Raw genomic sequence first — 20,484 nt, 5'->3', positions numbered from 1 at the left:
GGCAGATGAAAATCATTCCCAATATATTATCATAATTGGTATCTTCTGTCATCTTTCCATTCAAAATCCCTCTTTCACCCTTTGACAGCCTTTGATGCTCCTTGACGGTGGTATTTGCAGGCTCTGAGCACTAGATGGCACTGTGTTACCTTTTCTCCACAAAGCCTTCAAAATGTTGTTACGACCAGGTGAGAAAGGTGTCCAGGGGTCTTTCTCAGCCTTCGCTTGTTCTTATTGTAACAGGATTTAATTTTAAACACACTGTGTTTTGAGCTCCCCCTTGGTGAAACCTTGTTCACTGCTTTCTAATTATAAGGCAAAGAAATGAGCACAAATAGGCTTTCTTTGGTTTAAAGAAGAAATGTGAAATTTATTCAAACTTAAACTCTAATTCGATTAACGTCTACAGATACACGCTGAGCCCCACACTAGCATGCATACGTGATACGCAATCTCTGAAGAGGGGCTTTGTGACTGTGCTTTGAGCTCGCTGTAGTCCTTGCTTGTAGGTAGATCTTGCTTTTCGTTGGGGCCCAGTATTCTTCTTAAACCTTGTTCACCGTAGGAGACTTTTCTCTCTTGGGCTTCATATGTCTTCAATAGTTTCCGAAGCTGGTGACTGGGATGAGAGCAGGCAGGACAGAGGTGGTGGCAAGCTAGCCATGAGAAGTCTTTTTCAGTCCAGGAGCAAACAGCTTTCTGACTTCAAACACTGTTTCTTCAATTTAAAACTCCCCTAGTTGGCCAGCAGGTGGTCACATGACTGACTGGCTTGACCAGGTTTCTTCTGTATATTAGGAGCATCTTAGCAATCAACTTGGAATGCTAGCTTCTCCACCTTCAATGTCTAGTAATCAAAAGTCCATTGTGGATTAAATTGGAGTAGGGAGTGGCCCCTTTGTCCTTTCCAAGTACTGTCTGTTACTATGCAAATGTCTTTCCAGTCAAGGGTCTGGTGTTTTTTTTCAAAAGCAAGTTCTTTCTTTACTCCAGTAACAGTTTAAAAATCAATGTTCATGTGGCGAAATTAATGTGCCTCATTCTTGGCACATGGAGGCCTGCATGACAATGTTTTCAAAAAAGGTCAATTGACTTTTTTTTGTCAGTAACTGAAATTTCCATTAGGCCAAACTGGGTCACAAATAAGATTCAAAAATTATACATTTTACTGTAACATGATTAACTGTATCTATTGAATTGTCTTTTGTGTCTTTAATACCTTCACTTGAAACTCTTGGCCTCTCCCAAAGCCTGCACTTGGACTTGAAGCTGCTTCTGGTGAGGAAATACCAAAGTCGAACTTTTTGTCCCTGAGCAGAGTGAGCTCGTAGACAAATTTGCATTTCTGCCCTTGGACAAATGTGCACATGTCTTCAGTGCATTAGAATCATGCTGCACAAAGGGGGTCCATCCGGTCCATTGTGCCTGTGCCAGTAGGAACAAGTATGAATGTGGAAAAGCAATAAATGTTGTGCATATAGAATATGAATATTTGCAGTGTTCTTGCTTATGTACCTACATTTCCTGCATACCAACAGTGAATACACTTTAAAAGTAAAGAAAGAACTTCATAGTCAATGAATTATTATATATATGATGTTTGTTCTCTAACTCAAGTATGTGTACACTTTTAAAAAGCACATTACAGGTTAACTCCTTTAATTTGTCCTATCTAAAGGTTCAGTTTCCTCTTATTTTTTCTATAGTCTTGGTTCGTGAAGTTGGTCCTCAATATGCCTATTTTACAATCATTATTCAAGTGCTTGAGTTGTTGCAGTGAGGCACAAACAGTGGTCACACTTTACGGCTTTGCTCAGCAAATACAGCCCTATTTTAAGCCAGCCCGACACCATCATTTAATTTTTTTAAAAATTGCATTGTTACGCACAGTGCAATTAACAGCGTTAATAAAGCCGAGTAAAAGGACATGGAACACATAGTTCATGCTGATTAAAAAGTGCTTCAAGACTGTGGCTATTGGATCAGGGCAGCGAATACAGGAAAATCAGGCAAAGAGTGGTGTAATGCCCGTACTAGATCTCAGCCAATTATCTGTTCATTTAAATGGATGGAAAATTGGGCAGGTTGTCTTACAGGCATGATCTTCTTTCACCTGATTTTCTGCCTGTATTCATCATGCCTGGATGGTCAATATTTTAAGGCACAAGACCAGGAAAAAAATCTATCCTGATGTAGCTAACCAGGGCTCCATAAAAGCAAAACATTTAGACAAATTGAACAGTCTATTCATAAGTATAAAAGAGCAGAGCAAATTATATCTATATTTATATAAATTATTTTTCTTTTCAGATTTGTCATTTTATTCATTATGGTTAACTTCTTTTGGTTTAAACTGTAACCCTGTTTTGACCTATAATTACCCTGATTATACTGGGATACATTAACATAGTGGTAATGTAACCAGAGTAATAATCCAGTGGCCTGGATTAATGATTTTGAGGGATAAATTCAAATCCTGCCATGGCAGCTAGGACATTTAATTTCAATACGTTAATTAAATAAGTTATTAAAGTGCTTCTATTTTCTTTAATTTTTTTTGAGGACTTGCATCTTAGAATGATGGACATTGGTTTATTTGGGAAAACTGAAAAGATTCCATGGATGCATTTTTTTCAAGGGTCACTGAGAGCTGTGGTGTGAAAACAAACCTTTACTGGATGTTACATGCCTTAGGCTCAATAAACAACAGAAACCTTGGTGACTTGGGGAAAACGTTTACAGAAAAGTGGCATGTCAAAATTTATGGTGGTCAGGAGGTTTCGCTTTTGGGATATTATTTTGATTCAGCTGGGGTGTGGACTGTTTTGAAAGCAGTTGGGTTTGTAGCCTGCTAAAAGAACACCCAACTCCACTTTCTCTACCTCTTGTGAGAGCTATAACCCCCGCATTTTTCCTGAGACGCTCCTGGAAGGCCTGCCAGGTTAATTCTCGACACCGCCTGAAGAGAACTGCTCCAGAAAATATCCCAGTGTCCTCTCTACGTGTACGCAGACGCCAGACTGTATGTCATTTGGGGACACAACATATCTCATCCTTTTTCTTCAAGAATTAACAAGTATTTATCCAAAGTATTCTTTTTTGTCTTTTTTTTGTAAAAGACCTCTGCAGAGAAAATTTCTTTTTTTTCCCCTTTAACCAACATGTGTGAGAGTGTGTGTGTTGGGTATTTAAAAAGGGAACTTTCATATTTCAATCTGTGTGTTAATGCTTTGCTTCATTACTGGATAAGTCTAGTTTTATAATAAACTGATAATGTTATTGTTTATTAAAGAAACCTGGTTGGTGTATTTTATTCTGGGATAAACAGTAGAATATATGATTGACCTATTGTTAACTGGGTAAACATTTAAAAATATGTTTTGTCCTGTGGAGAAGTGGAACTAAAAAGATAGTACAGTCCTCCCACCTCAGTCGTAACAAATAACAGTATCAGTAATGGTGACCATAAAACTACTGGGTTTGTCATAAAAGCCCATCTGGTTTCACTAATTTCCTTTAGGGAAGGAAATCTACGGTGCTTACCCAGTCTGGCCTAAGATGTGACTCCAGACTGACTGCCCTAGTAAGGCAGTTGTATTCATCTTCTCAATGGCAGTTAGGCTTGGGCAATAAATGCTGACCTTGCCACTGATGCCCACATCCCATGAATGAATAAAAAAATCTTCCTATTTAATTTATGTTATTCTTAAAAAATAAACTCCCTTTGTTAAATGGATTTGCAACCTGTTGCACCTTTTGTAGTTACAAATCTCACTCACATGTACTCAATGGTGGCAATTCTGCTGGTTATGTACGATCTTGTTAGTGTGCTATTAATATTGAATGAAGATAGCAGACTTTGGGTCAAAGTAACATGAGTTTATCTTATCTCTAAGGTATCTACATGAACACTGAGCAACATGAGGTACAGACATATGACATCACATCCTGTGATGATGCTTAAGGTCTATAGACATAATCTACCCATCAACAGCTTATGCACATTATACTACATTGCTCTTGCAAGTCTCTGACTTCATTCATCAGGCCTGTAACGCTGTGGGGTTCTCACGACTCTGCCATAGTGTGTTCTTCTTTCACTTGTTTGGGGTATTGGGTCTTTCAGTGGGTCTTCCTCACTTCCCTGTGGGTGAGTAGAACTACAGGATTACTCAGGTTCTCTGTTTTCACTATTGTCTGGGTGATCTATTGTTGGCTGTATCACTGGTTCATCAGCTCTCTCTGGTTGCTGATTCTCTTGGTTTTTCCCCAATTGTTTGTTCTGTGATGTCAGTACCAAAGATCTTCTATTTCTCCTTATCCATCCCTGGTCTGTTTGGACCAAGTAGGACTGAGGATATGGAGATTTCCATCACTTCCCCATATCGACCCTGATCTTTAATTCAAACCAAATCTCTGGGTCATAGGTCTGTTTGATTTTTTGCTCTGTAACGTCTATCATGATTCTTCATTGGGGTTGACCTTTCTTTCTCTTCTCTCACCCTATCCCAGTCCTTTACACCTATTTGTGGCTGAAGGGTTCTTGGGAGTGTTGGTAGCTGTGTCCACCACCTCCTACCCATTAGCAACTCACATGGGGCCAACCCATTCTAGAGTGGCGTGAACAGTAGTTTAATATTGCTAGTTGAAAATCCTCATTCTTTTTCAGTATCAATTTTATGGTTCGAACGCCTTTCTCTGCTTCTCCATTGCCCTACGGGTACCTTGGTGAACTTGTAACATGGGCAAACCCATACGTTTCTACAAAATATTGGAAAGCTTCATTCCTGACTTGTGGACCATTATCAGAGATCACTAGGTCTGGAATGCCATGTGTGGCGAAAATCTCTTTTACTGATTTGATTACGGCTTCAGAACTCTTGCCATGTATGGTTTGACTTCAACCCATCTAGAGTAATAATCGACGACAATATGGAAAATGATCCCTTTATATTCAAACAGGCCCATTCCCAAGCGCTTCCATGGCCTGGACGGAAACAAAGACGACATCAGTGGCTCTCTAATGTCCTGTCTGGTAGTAGCAGAGGTAACACAATTGGTAATCATGTCTTGAATCTACTTGGAAACCCTGGCCACCATTCTGAGTTCCTAGCTCTTGCTCTACACTTGGTGATTCCTAAATGCTTTTGGTGTAGTTTCTTTAAGATGTCTAACCTTACAGGCCTTGGAATAACATAGTAAGTTGTTAACAATAGTAAGATGGCTTCGCTGCTCAAAATACTTTCTTAGGATTAGGTAATTTGGCATATATTGTGGCCAAACTCCTTGGCAAAACTGTATACTTTTTTGCAGACTTCATTCTCTTTCTGTAGATTTCTAATTTGGCGTAACCTCTGAGCAGTTGCTGGCAAATCGTCGGTTATAGCTAAAGCAAAGACTTCCACTTCCTCCGGAATGAGACAGTGGCGGTAGATCGCTTGATGTGCTCAATCATGCGTCAGCTGTCAGCTGATGCTTCCCTGGGACATATTCAGTTGTTTTGTCATACCACAGAAGTTATAGTCGAAATTTCTGTACTCTTGGGGGTAATTTTTCTAACTCCTTGGAATTAAGCAACGTTACTAGTGGCTCGTGGTCAGTTTCAACTTGATCTTGAGGCCAAGTATGTAGTCTGAAAATTTCTCACACACCCATGTTGCTGCTAATGCTTCCTTTTCAATCACTGCGTACCTTCATTCTGTCTCTGACAGCGAACGAGAGAAAAGGTACACAGGCCTGCGTCATCCATCTTTTTGAATCTGGAACAGACTGCACCTAATCCGGTTGATGATGTATCTGCTGCAATAATGGTCACTAGTTCCAGATCATAATGTGCCAAAACCTCTGGTAAAGTCAACATTTTTTTGATCTTCTCAAAAGAATTTTTCTGGCAATCTCCCCTGCACCAGGCATTGCTGTTCTACGTAGGAACATAGGAGCAGGTGTAGGCCATTCAGTCCATCGAGCCTGCCCCACCATTCAATACGATCATGGCTGATCATCCACTTCAATGCCTTTTTCCCACACTATCCTCATATCCCCTTTAGCTGTTCTTTAGCAGTTGTCATAGAGACACGTTAATAGTTGCTGGATTGGTAGGAATTTCCCTACCTGGTTCACCATACCCATGAATCACTGTAGATCTGTTATATTCCTTGGCTCTGGAAAATCTTTAATTGCCTTTGTCTTCTTTGGATCTATTGTGATTCCAGATCTATCAGTTATATGGCCAAAGAACCTCACTGTTGGCTGTAAGAATACATATCTTTCATTAATGTGAGCCCTGCTTCCTGTAATCTGTGTAATACTGCTCTGACTCTTGTGTCGTGCTCTTCTTGGTTTGCTCCATGAATCTGAACATCATCTATGTGCCAGATGATTCCCTCCAAGTCTTCCAGAATTGTTGACATTGTCTGCTGGAATATCTCTGGTGCCGATGCAATACTGAATGACAATCTGTTGAAGCAGAATCTGCTGAAGCGTGTGATAAAGGTGGTTAACAATTTAGACTCCTCATCTAAAGGCAACTGGCAGAATCTGCTATTTGCACCCAACTTGGCGAATATGGAGCTTTTTCCCAATTTGGCAAGGCTGTTGTTGACTGATACCATAGGATGATTCTCTCTCTCTGTAGCTTTATTGAATTGGGTAAGATCTGCACAAATCTGAATAGACCCACTTGGTTTCCTTACTGGAACCAGCCCAGAGCACCACCTAATGCGTTTAGTCACTGCGGAGATAACTCCTTAGTTTTTCAATTTCCTTCACTTTATCTGGGAGCAGGTGTGGGACCTTGCTCGGTATGAACAAACATATTGGTTCTGACGCTTTATTGAGAGTAATATGATACTCTGTTTTTAATTTCCCGAAACCTTCGAATAATTTGGGGATAAAAGCAAAATACTGCGGATGCTGGAAATCTGAAATAAAAACAAGAAATGCTGGAACCACTCAGCAGGTCTGGCAGCATCTGTGGAAAGAGAAGCAGAGTTAACGTTTCGGGTCAGTGACCCTCCTTCGGAACTAGCAAATATGAGAAATGTCAAAGGTTATAAGCAAGTGAGGTGGGGGTGGGGCAAGAGATAACAAAGGAGAAGGTGTAGATTGGACTAGGCCACATAGCTGACCAAAAGGTCATGGAGCAAAGGCAAACAATATGTTAATGGTGTGTTGAAAGACAAAGCATTAGTACAAATAGGGTGTTAACGGACTGAAGGTTGAACAGCAGCAAGTACAAAGATGAAAAAAAACAGTGGGTAAGCAAACTGAACAAACTAAGATGAAATGAAATAAACATGAAAAAAAAAGTTGTAAAAAATGTAAAAAAGAAAAAATAACTAATAATAAAAGTAAAAATGGGGGGCCCGTCATGCTCTGAAATTATTGAACTCAATGTTCAGTCCAGCAGGCTGTAGTGTGCCTAATCGGTAAATGAGATGCTGTTCCTCGAGCTTGCGTTGATGTTCACTGGAACATTGCAGCAATCCCAGGACAGAGATGTGAGCATGAGAGCAGGGGGGAGTGTTGAAATGGCAAGCAACCGGAAGCTCAGGATCCTGATTGCGGACTGAGTGGAGGTGTTCCGCAAAGCGGTCACCCAGTCTGCGTTTGGTCTCCCTAATGTAGAGACCACATTCAAGTAAATCGCTGCTTCACCTGAAAGGAGTGTTTGGGGCCTGGGATAGTGAGGAGAGAGGAGGTAAATGGGCAGGTATTACACCTCCTGCGATTGCAGGGGAAGGTGCCATGGGACGGGGATGAGGTGGTGGGGGTAATGGAGGAGTGGACCAGGTGTCGCGGAGGGAACGATCCCTTCGGAATGCTAACAGGGGAAGGGAGGGAAAGATGAGTTTGGTAGTGGCATCACGCTGGAGGTGGTGGAAATGGCGTAGGATGATCCTTTGGATATGGAGGCTGATGGGGTGGAAAGTAAGGACAAGGGGAACCCTGTCACGGTTCTGGGAGGGAGGGGAAGGGGTGAGGGTAGAGGTGCGGGGAATGGGTCGGACACGGTTGAGGGCCCTGTCAACAACAGTGGGGAGGAATCCTCGGTTGAGGAAAAAGGAGGTCATATCAGAAGCACCGTCATGGAAGGTAGCATCATCAGAGCAGATGCGTCGGAGACGGAGAAACTGGGAGAATGGAATGGAGTCCTTACAGGAGGTAGGGTGTGAAGAAGTGTGAAGAATAATTTGGGGAATTCAGCTCTAGGATTGCTGAGCTCTTTCTCGTGTTTCTTGATCTCTTCATCCCTGCATAACAGCTGTAAGGCTAGGCAAGCTTCCTCACTGAGAAGCAAACAGGCTTGGTTCCTCATAACATATAGGGGTTACATCATGGTGCTGTTTCTGTGCGTTAAGTTTGTCTGTATTTCTTCTTCATCCTTCAACTGAATCCCCCCTGGCCCATATAATTTCTTGTTTGTTTTCCTAAGCCTTTCCTTCCTCAGCCAAGGTGTTTGGTCAGACCGGGTAGAAACCGCTGTTCCTGTATCTAACTTGAAATTGGTTTCATTTTTCCCCAGAAACCTTCGTCGTTCTCTTGCACGTCTATAAGGTTGGGAGTATCAATTGTTTGTCCCTCCTTTATTTCCTCTATCTTTTTACTTGTCTGCAGCATTCCTGGCCACACCTACTACAATTCTGTATTGCTTCCTGTAGGTGTCTTTCCCACCTCTCAGGCTTTCTGGCGCTATTATTCTGTGTCATCTCTACAGACTCAACTCATTCTAGAACCTTCGAGGCTGGACTCCCCGATCCTCCCATACTAGTAGTCGATTAAACTTTCAGACTTCTGCCTGCCTGCTCAATAAAATGGCTTTTTTCAAAGTCAAATCCTCTTTCAACTGAAGCTAGTCGGACAGCGCTTCATCTATAACCCCAACTAATATTCTGTCCTGAATCAGTTCCTCTCTTAAGACTCCTGTAGTTGCAATCCTCAGCTACTTTATATAGATCATTAATAAATGAATCGATACTTTCACCAATTTTTTGGGTGCATTTGTTGAACTTAGCCCTTTCCACGATTACATTCGTCCTGATCTGAAAGTATTCCTCCAATGCTTTAATCACTTCGCCATATGGGGTTTATTTTTCATCAATCCCCAGAGTAGTCAGAATGTCGTCCGCACTGTCTCCCATGGCGTAATGCAAAACACTGACCCATTTTCTGTCCAGTTGTGCCGTTAAACTTGATGTAGAACAGTACCTGTCCAATCTTCAAATGCATCACAGCTACGCTTTGGCCTCGTTGGGCCCCACCGCTTGCTTGAAGCTCTCTCAATGTTTTCAATCTCTTCTGTTTTCTATGCTACAATAGTCCTTTTTACCGCTGCCACCATGTACTATCCTGTCAGTGTGCTGTTAGTATTGAATGAGGATAGTAGACTTTGGGTCAAAGTAACAGAAATTTACAAAGGTCTTTATGGCTAAGGCATCCACAGAAACACTGAGCAGCAGGAGGTGCAGACTCATGACATCACATCCTGTGATGATGCTTAAGGTCTATATACATAATCTACCCAACAACAGCTTATGCATATTATACTACAAATTAGACACTAATAATCCATGTAGGAACCATTGTAAGTCGCATCGTTAACAGTCGGTTTGAATTTCTGTAGTCTATGCAGCATTTCCTGTGAGCTGCCATATCCTTCCTGCGGAGCAGATGGGTTGATTTGGAGCTTTCTTGCCTTACAGAGGCTGCCGGCGTTGAGCAAGATGATCCCGATTCTTGCCGCACACGCTCGCTGTATTGCACGGAGCGGACTGCGGGCACTTGGAGCCCCGGGGCAGCGCGCGCTGCTCCGCCCAGATCCCCGGGTTCAGGCAGCGCGAGGCACCCGGGAGAGCAGCGCCACAATGGAGCTGGGTAAAGCGCACAAGTATCAAGCATACAGTTACTGTGACAAATCAGCGCGGTCACTGGAGTTTGCAAGGGCTGCAGGAACAGATAGACAAGTTGTAACAGGCAAGGATGTTTTTATCCTCCAGCTAATCTTGAACTATTTGTCTGCTTTCATTAAACGAGACTGTTAGGCTGCAGATTTGGGAGTCTGGTGTGAAAAGTTGTTTTTATATAGTCGTTGTTAAGTTTCTAGCTTATTGTGGAAAAGTCTAAAATATAAGTGCTTACATGTGATACTAAGACATAATGATGCAATACTAACATTGAAAAATGTCAGGTTTCAAAACGGTTTGTGACGACTGTAACATGCACTATGCCAGTCAGCATGTTCCCCACAACTTCACATACAGGAAAGACCTGCTACACGACCCGGACCCAGCAGGTGTCGGATCGCTTTTCTGGGTCCGGCTTTCGGGCTCGGTTCGGGTCGGACTTGAATTAATTGGACTTGAAAGGTTGTTTAAAAAGTAATCGATTCGGGAATCGGAAGGTAGGTAAAGTGAGCATTCTGGGGGTCGGGGGTTTTTTCCCCGACCTGAGCAGGTCTTTAATATACAGCTTAAATTTGAAATTGTCGGTATTTTGTCTTTTCTCCATATCACCTGCATAGTATTCGTAGAGTTAAGAGTAAATTGTTTTACGAATGAGCCCTTTGGCAGCACTAAAATTTTACCTTAGAATAGCATTTATAAAGGAACAGAAGAGGGAAAGGAGGAAAACATACACACAATTGATATGATTAGTAAACTGCTTAAGTGGAAAACAGATGTTTAAATGACAAAAGGGCTATTAGCATGAGACAGTAGAAAAAATAGGATGACTAATGAGTGAAAATAGACAAGACCATAGCAACAGTGAGAACAACTTGCATTTCTTTAATGTCTTCAATGTAGAAAAAATCCCAAGGTACTTCATCAAAGTGAAATCATACAAAAATTGACACTGAGACATAAAAGGAGACATTAGAAATGGTGACTGAAAGGTTGGGCAATAGTATGGTTTAAGGGAAGTCCTAAAGGTGGAGAGGCAGAGAGCTTTAGGGAGTGAATTCCAGAGCTTAAAGATCCAGGTGGCTGATGGCACAGCAGTCAATGGTAGGTGGAAAAATGACCAGAGTTGAAGGGAAGCAGTTGTTGGAGGGTTGTAGGCCAACGAGGTTACAGACATAAGTATGATGAGGCCATGAAGGGATTTGAACACAAGGATGAGAATTTTAAATTGGAAGTGTTGTGGGATCAGGATACAACGAGGATGGGTGACCAGGAGCTGGTATGGGTTAGGATAAGGGCAGCAGTGTTCTGGATGAGATGAAGTTTATGGAGGGTGGAAAATGGGAAGCTAGACAGGAGGCCATTGAATTAATAGAGTCCAGAGGGAACAAAAGACATAGATAAGTTTCAGCAGCAGAGGGGCTGAGATGGACAATGAACCAGAGATGGAAATAGGCAGTCTGTGATGGAGGATATGGGGTTGGAGGCCATTTGACTTTGTTTGATCTTCTTGGTCAGCAGCCTTGGTGAGTCTTCTGATTTTGCTCCTCTACAACAATATTGTGTTGTAGCTACTATTATAGTTACTTGAAAACATATAGTATCGGTGAAAACATTTAATAAACTCTGCTAAAATGGACGAAGCAAATTCCAAGCAATGGTTCCAGGAAGTGGAAAATAATGGACTAAACAGGTGTACTCTGCCTTTTATTAGGTTCTATTGACCAGCCAGTGTTTAACATCGATGTTTTGGTGGCTTTATTACGCCAGGAGAATGCCAAGGATATATGCGTTATTAAACTGCCCGTAGAAATAAAGTACACTGATTATTTTATCATTGTGAGTGGAACTTCTGCAAGGCATTTACAAGCCATGGCACAATATGCAGTCAAAGTGGTAAGTGGTGTATTTGTGTGAATGAATTTGTTGCTATTTGGTTTGTTAATTGTAATACCCAAAAGCTGAAGTCCACATCTTAATTGTGGAAAGTAGATAAGTGAAAGGTCAGTTTCTGTAATATTCATGGTTTTATGTTAGACCCAGAAGATAAACCTGATTGTTAACTTCATGGACAATGAATTAAAAATACGTTTTTTAAAAAGCTAAATCTATTTTGCAAATTAATTATTTCATTTGCAGAAAATACATTTAAAAATTTAATTTTAAAATTATACTATCTAGCATAGTAAATAACTACGATCTGAATCCTAGTATTAAATTACAGTCTTGATCATTCCTGGTTATTTACAATGTATGCAATACAAAATTAATATTCACTTGATCTTTCAAGCAGTATGACTTTATCTTGTGATTTAATAGTGGTGAATTAAATTATGTACTTTAGAGAAGCAGTGCCTCAAGTTTTGTGTTGGTCAGATGAATAAATTAAGGAAATCAGAAAAATAAATGGTTTCCACAGCATGTGTAGATTGACTGATTGTTTAGTAAAGTTATAAAAGCACTACAAAATGGCAAAGAGGAATTTAAAAAAAAAAGATACATAATTAAATTATTATAGGAACTGAGGGAAAGATTGTAGAATTTCTAGTTAAGTACTGCAGAAGAGAGGAAGTGTTTTGTGGCAATTAAATTGCGGATGCCAAGAAATATTCCATTTCACTGACTTTTAATGGAAACTAAAATAGTCCTTTATAAGCTTAGTTGCACTGATTAAATCCCAACTTGATTTAATGAACTGGCACATTTGAAGGAACTGTTTAGTTTCAAACCTTTGGCTAATGCTGAACATTCAAATTTCAAAGAAAATTGAGTTATCAGCTCAAGAGCACAGGAGGAGGCCATTCAGCCCGTCAAGTCTAGAAGTAGGAAATGTCTATTCATCAGTTTTTGGCTGAACTGAGACTTCCAAAGTTGCTATTTTTAAAAGCGGCTTTTTAGACGTGTTGGAAAGGGAAGATGTCCTTGAAGGGGGAAGGACAGGATCTATTTGGTTAGAGTGGAGAAGCAAAAAGGGTACGATCATGTCAGTAGCAGTATTGTATAGGCCTCCAAATAGTGAGAGAGAGGGATAAAGGAGCAAATCTGCAAGGAAATCAGGGATGTGCAAGAACTATAGAGTGGTGATATTGGGGGACATTAATTACCCAAATTTTGATTGGGATAATTATAGAGTAAAGGGTAAGGAGGAGGAGGAATTTCTGAAATGTGTGCTGGAGAACTTCCTTGATCAGCATGTTCTCAGCCAAACTAGAAAGGAGCCATTGCTGGATCTAGTACTGGGAAATGAGATGGGCGCAGTAGACCAAGTGTCTGTCGGGTAGCATTGGGACAAGAGTGACCATTGTATCATAAGGTTTAGACCTGTAATGCAGAAAAATAAGGGGAAAAAAAGTAGGATCTCTAGATTGGAAGCGAGCTAATTTAAAAGCAATGAGAAGGGATCTAGCCAGGGTAGAATGGAACCAAAGCCTGACAGGAAGAGCTCTAGCAGAATAATAGGTTAGCTTTAAGGAAGGGATGTTTTAGATATATTCCAACGAGGGTGAAAGGTAAGGGAACCAATAACAGGGCTCCTTGGATGATGAGGGAGATAAAGATGATGAAACAAAAACAAATGTGTGTACAATGCATGTCAGATGAATTGTTCAAGTGAGAACCAGGCCAAATACAATAAGTTGAGAGGGAAAGTGAAGAGGAAAATTTGACTGGCAAAGACAGAATATCAGATTAGATCAGATCAGCAGTCAACATAAAAGGGAACCCAAAAATCTTCTACCGGCATGTAAATAATCAGGTAGTAAGAGGTGGAGTGGGGCCTATAAGGGACAAAGATATGCTTAGAGGCGCAGGGCAAGACAAATATACTTAATGAGTACTTTGTATCCGTGTTCACTAAGGAACTAGAATCTGACAAAATATCAGTAGAAGCGGAGAGAGTAGAGGCATTGGATAGGTTAAAAATTGAGAGGGAGGTACTAAAAAGGCCGGCTATGCTTCGGGTAGATAAGTCACATGGTTCGGATGGCATGCATTCAAGGTTGCTAAAGGAAGTGGGAATGGAGATAGTGAAAGGGCTTGCCATAATCTTCCAATCTTCCCTGGATACGGGGGAGGTGCCAGAGGATTGGAGAGTGGCAAATGTGACACCCTTATTCAAGAAAGGGTGTAAGGACAGTCCTGGCATCAGAGGTGGGTAAGGTTTTAGAAACAATAATCAGGGAAAAAAGAATCAATACACATTTAGAGAGGTTCGAGGATAGCCAGCACAGTTTTGTAAAAGGCAGATTATGCTTTAATGTAATTGAATTTTTTGATGAAGTAACAGAGAAGTTGAAGGCGGTGGATGTTGTTTATATGGAGTTTGAGAAAGTACCACATAAAAGGCTGGTTAACAGAATTGAGGCTCGTGGAACAGGAGAGTGTGTCCAACTGGATGCAAAACTGGCTTAAGGACAGAAAACAGTGAGTCGTAGTAAATGGCTGTTTTCCAGACTGGAGGATGGTAGACAGTGGTGTTCCACAGGGGTCAGTGCTAGGACCACAGCTTTTTTTTTTGCTATATACAAGACAGGGCTAAATTGTGGCGAGTCGAAGAGACTTAGTAGTTGGCAGGAAAAAAGACAGAGGCGCAAGGGGAGAGCCAACTGTGCAACAGCCCCAACAAACAAATTTCTCTGCAGCACCTGTGGAAGAGCCTGTCACTCCAGAATTGGCCTTTATAGCCACTCCAGGCGCTGCTTCACAAACCACTGACCACCTCCAGGCGCGTATCCATTGTCTCTCGAGATAAGGAGGCCCAAAAGAAGAAGAAGAAAGAATATACAAGAAATGACTTGGATCTTGGAATACAGAGTAGAATCTCAAAATTTGCCGATGACACCAAACTTGGAGGTGTGGCAAAGTGAAACTGATATGGACCACCTGCAACAGGACATAGATAAGCTAGCATAATGGACAGAGAGGTATCAGATGGAATTTAATAGTGGCAAGTGTAAGGTGATGATTTTGGCACAAGCAATATATACACTTAATGGCATAGTTCTAAAGAGTGTGCAGGAACAGAGGGACCTTGGGGTGCATGGGCATCGATCTTTGAAGGTGGCAGGATATATTGAGAGTGTGGTTAGTAAAGTATATAGGATCTTGGGTTTCATAAACAGAGACATCGAGTACAAAAGCTGGGAAGTTATGCTGAACCTTTATAAAGCTCTGGTTGGGAACCAACTAGAGTATTGCATCCAGTTCTGGTCACCATGCTTTAGGAAGGATGTGAGGGTCCTTGAGTAGGTGCGGAGGAGATTTACCAGAACGATGCCAGGGATGGAGGATTTTAGTTACAAGGTTAGGTTGGGAAAACTGGGTTGTTCTCCTTAGAACAAAGGAGATTGAGGGGAAATTTGAGGGAAAATGTAAAAGATTATGACAGGCTAAGTTAGACAAGGAAAAATTGTTCCCATTAACAAATGGTACAATGACTAGATGACACAGATTGAAGGTTTTGGGCAAGAGATGCAGGGGGAATATGAGGAAGTACCTTTTTAAAAAACGCAGCCGGTGGTAATGACCTGGAACGTGCTGCCCACAAGAGTATCTCTGCTTCCACAAATGACTTCAAAAGGAAATTTGATGGCTATTTGGAGGAAATAAACTTGCAGTGCTATGGGGATTGAGTGGGGGAGTAGGATTGACTGAGTAGCTCCGTGGAGAGTTGGCATGGGCTCAAGGGGCTGAATGGCCTCCTCCTGTGCCTTAAATGACTGACTGTTTACATATCAGCTTTAGCTTTGTAACCAAGAGGTTTCGGCGTCAGATTTAAAGAACTCTGAAGTTGGTGTGTAACTGGGGACTGAAACAGGTGACCCGATTGTTTAACAAACAGTTGAGATACAGAAGTGAAATCACTGGAACTGCAGATCCCAGATCACATCTTAAGAACAATCTTCTGCAGCTGGGCTTTGAGAATAATGGAACAAAGGAATGCCTGGAATTTTTTCAAAGCTGGTACAATCTCTCATTAAATTCCACTTGTTTGTATTTTCTAGGAATAACCTGTGAAATGATTACTAAACTTTATAAACTGAAGTGCACGTGCATTCTGAGGGTCATGATGGCATTATGCAAACATTGACACAAAACATAACTGGCTTTAGACATCCTTGTGTCATGGCCCTGTAATTCTTTTTCCAGAATATGCAGTTTGCCTTTAAGGTTTGCAGAGGATCAGTATTGCTTTAAGAGCAGTCAAGCCCTAGGAGTTATAGGAAGGTGCATTTTCGTCGCCTTAGAAACAGCCATTTGGAGACTGCGATTCAAAGGATGCATTCTCGTTACCATAGAAACAGCCACTGGCAGTGAGCCTGATGCAATACATGTTGTTACAAGGCTGCATTTGCTGACAACGCTACCACTAGGTGGCACTGCAGTGGCACATGCACAAACGTCAGTCTGTGACTTCAGGCAGCTGCCAGGACTAAAGATGGCACTGCTCAAATAATCACACGTAGGCAATCTAACCTAAACACATGGCAGCACACATTGGAGGGAGAGTGTGAGCGAGCGAGCGGGCCGGGGGGGGAGGGGCTGGAGGAAGTGGAGCAGGCAGGGAATGGGGGGGGGGGGGGAGGGAGCAGAGCGGGCCGGGAATGGCAGGGGAAGCGGAGCAGCTGGAGAGAGCAGCGAGGGGGGGAGCGGAGCGGCTGGAGAGCGCAGCGGGGGAAAGAGAGCGGAGCGTTAGCATTGCATTGCTGTCTGCGTAAAGCGCATGCGCAGAGGCCGACCAGGTGCATTTCCCGAAGATGCACACGTTATGCAACGCATGCGCTAAGCAGTCCTGGCAAGTCGGAACGCAGCGCACATGCGCAGAGAGGAGCCAGTCTGCACATCTGCGCACCATGGCGCAGCCTGATGACGTCAGTGGCTGGCTGCGTTGTCAGGAATCACTTTGTAGTTACAATTCAGTTTTAAACTAGCTTATGAGTTGAAGACAGTTTGAACACAGACACAGAGGACAGCTGGTGTTAGCACCTGGAAAAAGAGCTCTCTACCAATTAAACTGAAGGAATAGGAATTTAGTCTGCTTAATTATCTCAAAATTCTAAAAAGTCAAGCCAAGACAGAGATCTCTGGTAATTTAAATTGAAGGGAAGTTAGACTGTGACAATCTTTTATCCCTCAAACTCTAAAGTCAGATTAATTCTGTTGAAAGTGTAACAAGTCGTTAATTGTTGAAATTCGCTGGAGAAGGAAAGCAACATTCTGTGAGGACTTAGAGCAATATTGAACGGTAAATTTGCAATGACTAATTTTTTTCATTTCAAATGTTTACGTCTTCATAATGTTTAAGAATTTACTTCATCTAATTAAAGAGTTAATTTGTTGATTTAAAGTCACCTGGTTTGGTTAGCCTCATTTGGGGGTTAAAGGATAGTACAATTCGGCTGGGTCTTTCTTTAAAGTGGAAAGTTTTAAATGATACGTTAGCCCATCTGTGGAGTGACAGGATTGAATTAACAGTGCATTGGTCCCACCACAATCAGAATTTTATATTTTGATTGGGGGCTTTGACAGGAGTGGTCGGTCATAACACTTGAAACCAAGGATGTCAGATTGAGCTTTGGAAGAGGCAACATATATTTGCTTTCCACACATTCAATCATTGCAGTGAGAGTTCACTTGATGCAGTATAAGCTACAACTTTGTGTGTAGGCTCAATTTTAAATGCAACTACGAACATCTTAATAGAAACTGCTGGATATACTCAGCAAGTAAAGCAGCATCTGTGGAGAAAAACAGTTAATGTTTCAGGGTTGATGACCTTTTGTCATAACTGGAAGTAGTTAGATATGTTTAAGCAAGTAGAGGCAGGGAAAGGAAGGGAGGGAACTAAAGGAAGGTCTCTGATAGGGTTGAGGGCAGGAGAAATTAAGAAGCAAAAGGGATGATAATACAGGACAAAAGGAAACAGTAATAGAACAAGTAAAGAAACAAAAGATGGGTGCAGAGGTTTAAATGGGAATAGCAGAATCAACAACACTCAATCAGAAAATGATGGCAGGCATCACTGACAGTGCTCTCAAGCAGCACTTACTCAGCAATAACCTGCTCACCGATGCTCAGTTTAGGTTCCGCCAGGGTCACCCGGCTCCAGAACTCGTTGCAGCTTTGGTCCAAACATGGACAAAAGAGCTGAACTCGAGGCAAGGAGAGAGTGACTGCGATTGACATCAAAGCAGTATTTGACTGGGTATAGCATCAACGAACCTTAGCAAAATTGAAGTCATTGGGAATTGGGGGAAAACGCTCCACTGGGTAGAGTTATACCTAGCACAAAGATGGTTGGAGCCAATCATCTAAGCCCCGGGATATTACTGCAAGAGTTCCCTCCATCAGCGTCGGACTGTGGCGGTCGTGTGTACCATCTATAAGATGCATTGCCGAGGCTCCTTCAACAGCACCTTCCAAACCCACGGCCCTCTACCACCTCGTAAAAGAGCAGCAGGTGCATGGCAACACCATCACTTGCAAGTTCCCCTCCAAGTTGCACAACATTTTGACTTGGAACTATATTGCCACTCCTTCACTATCACTGGGTCAAAATCATGGAACTCCCTTTCTAACAGAACTGTAAGTGTACTTGCACCACATGGAGTGTAGGGCTTCACGAAGGCAGCTCGCCACCACCTCCTCAAGGGCAATTAGGGATGGGAAATAGCATTGGTGACATAGCCAGCATTTTACATCTCATGAATGGAAAAAAATAACACATCCTAAAATAAATGTTGGAGGCAGAGAGAAGTTATGATCTGAAATTTATCTGTGTTGAGTCTGGGACACTGTAAAGTATCTAATTGAAAGATGAAGTGCTATTCCTCAAGTTTACAGCGAGCTTCATTGGAACAATGGAGAAGACAAGGTCAGAGTGGAAATGGGGCAGAGAATTTAGTATGTGAAGAATTAACAGGAGAATTAATTTTTGTGTGCCCTTTGTCAAAACTAAAATATTACAGAAGTGTTTAAAAAGGTAAGAAATATCCCAACGCACCTCACATACACTGAATTGTTTTGAAGTGGTCAATTCTAGGTAAACTGAACCACTTTTTTTGCACTTAAGAGTCCCCACAAGCTGCTGCTTGGAGAACACACTTTTTTGCTAAATTGTATAAAATCAGTGAAATTACTGAACATACATTAGCACTGTAAATATTTATCAATGATTTATCCTTCAGCATAAACACTTGAAGAACGAACAGAATGCTCATGTCCATATTGAAGGGAAAGAAACGGATGATTGGAAGTGCATAGATTTTGGTGAGTCCAATAAAATCTGTAACAAAACATTTCACCTGTGGGCACTTTGTTTGGATATGGATATCTGAATTGAGTAGAACATGTAGAGCAGTAGTACCATTGTGTGGAGGACAGGCATCATTTTCCTCACCTTCCTGCAAGGAGTGATAAATGATCCATGTGTTGCTATGGGCTTAACCCAGCCTTGGGCAGAGATTACTCAGACTAGAGCAAAATAACAGGTAGCTGGAAGTAATTCCAATATTCTGTTCTGAAGGGGTTCAATGTGGTCGGTTATAAACTGTAGCAGCAAAGCCAGAGTGGTTTATAAAGCAGATGAATTAGAGTTGGTTTAACTCCAAGCTATCTACACACAAACTGGCCCATTTATTGTCTACACCATGTGACACCTAAGCATTGACCAGGAGGTTCCCAAGGTTAATCCCTTTAGTTTAGCTTATCCTGGCTGGTCTGTGGGATTGTCCATATTTGGTCTCAGTTTTTAAATGCAGTTATAGTAACCTAATGGTTATACTAACTTAGAGGGCGAGACTTCAAATTCAACTAGGGGGACAGTGAGAGAAAATTTATGAACAGCTGCAGGATTCTTTTAGGGAAGGAAGCTTACTTCCTAACTAGTCTGTCATTCATACAACTCCAGTACAATATAAACTTTGTGGGTGACGCATGGTGACTTTTGTTTTTGGGGTAGGTGGGGAGGGGAAGACACACAATTCAAGAGCATTTTACGATTGGATCAAAATTACACATTTTTAATATCTTGTGGCTGGAGCAGATCATTGAGTGATGTATAATCAAATGGTTTTAAACAGGCATTTCTTTATCTGATGTCACTGTGAAATTGTTTGTTTTTTCCCCCATTAGGTAACATTGTAGTACATTTCATGCTACCTGAATCAAGGGCAGTCTATGAACTGGAGAAGCTCTGGACTTTGTGTTCCCACGATGATCAGCTTGTTAAGATACCCCCAGAAATTCTTCCAACAGATTTTATATATGGACCAACCGATGACATAGACCAAACAAAAGTGTGATTTCAAAAGGACCATCTTGAAGGGATTCGCAATATTGAAAATGAAATTACACATATTGGTTCATTACAGCTCATCTGAAGTAATAAATGAACAGTGGAATTAGTTCAGTTCAGGACAAGGGAATTGATTACATGAAGTGTAAGGTAAAGAAAGTAGTTCTATTGAATGAACTCCAGCCAACACGAAATAAGCACGTGCTGTACAGTTGTATCAAATGTCCTTTTTGATCATGCATTGTTTTAAAAAAAATTGAAATGACTATCACAGATGAAAAGTATCAAAAT

General features: G+C 41.5%; 1 protein-coding gene across 1 annotated transcript; it reads left to right on the top strand.

Moving 5' to 3' along the window:
• Positions 1 to 9,547: 9,547 nt before the first annotated feature.
• malsu1 (mitochondrial assembly of ribosomal large subunit 1) lies at positions 9,548 to 20,464 on the top strand. Its single transcript, XM_068008856.1, has 4 exons — positions 9,548 to 9,972; positions 11,614 to 11,795; positions 19,085 to 19,166; positions 20,031 to 20,464. The coding sequence occupies exons 1-4, from the start codon at positions 9,723 to 9,725 to the stop codon at positions 20,198 to 20,200; spliced, it is 684 nt and encodes a 227-aa protein (XP_067864957.1). The 5' UTR covers positions 9,548 to 9,722; the 3' UTR covers positions 20,201 to 20,464.
• The last annotated feature ends 20 nt before the right edge of the window (positions 20,465 to 20,484 follow it).

The sequence above is a fragment of the Heterodontus francisci genome, chromosome 2, assembly GCF_036365525.1.
Source record: "Heterodontus francisci isolate sHetFra1 chromosome 2, sHetFra1.hap1, whole genome shotgun sequence".
Lineage (NCBI taxonomy): Eukaryota > Metazoa > Chordata > Chondrichthyes > Heterodontiformes > Heterodontidae > Heterodontus > Heterodontus francisci.
This window is presented reverse-complemented; position numbering and strand designations above follow the sequence as displayed.

Coding starts and splice junctions, on each gene's coding strand:
- malsu1 (XM_068008856.1), top strand. CDS start 9,723: ATGATCCCGATTCTTGCCGCACACGCTCGCTGTATTGCACGGAGCGGA. Junction 9,973..11,613: donor AGATAGACAAGTTGTAACAG/GCAAGGATGTTT, acceptor GCCTTTTATTAG/GTTCTATTGACCAGCCAGTG. Junction 11,796..19,084: donor CACAATATGCAGTCAAAGTG/GTAAGTGGTGTA, acceptor TTTATCCTTCAG/CATAAACACTTGAAGAACGA.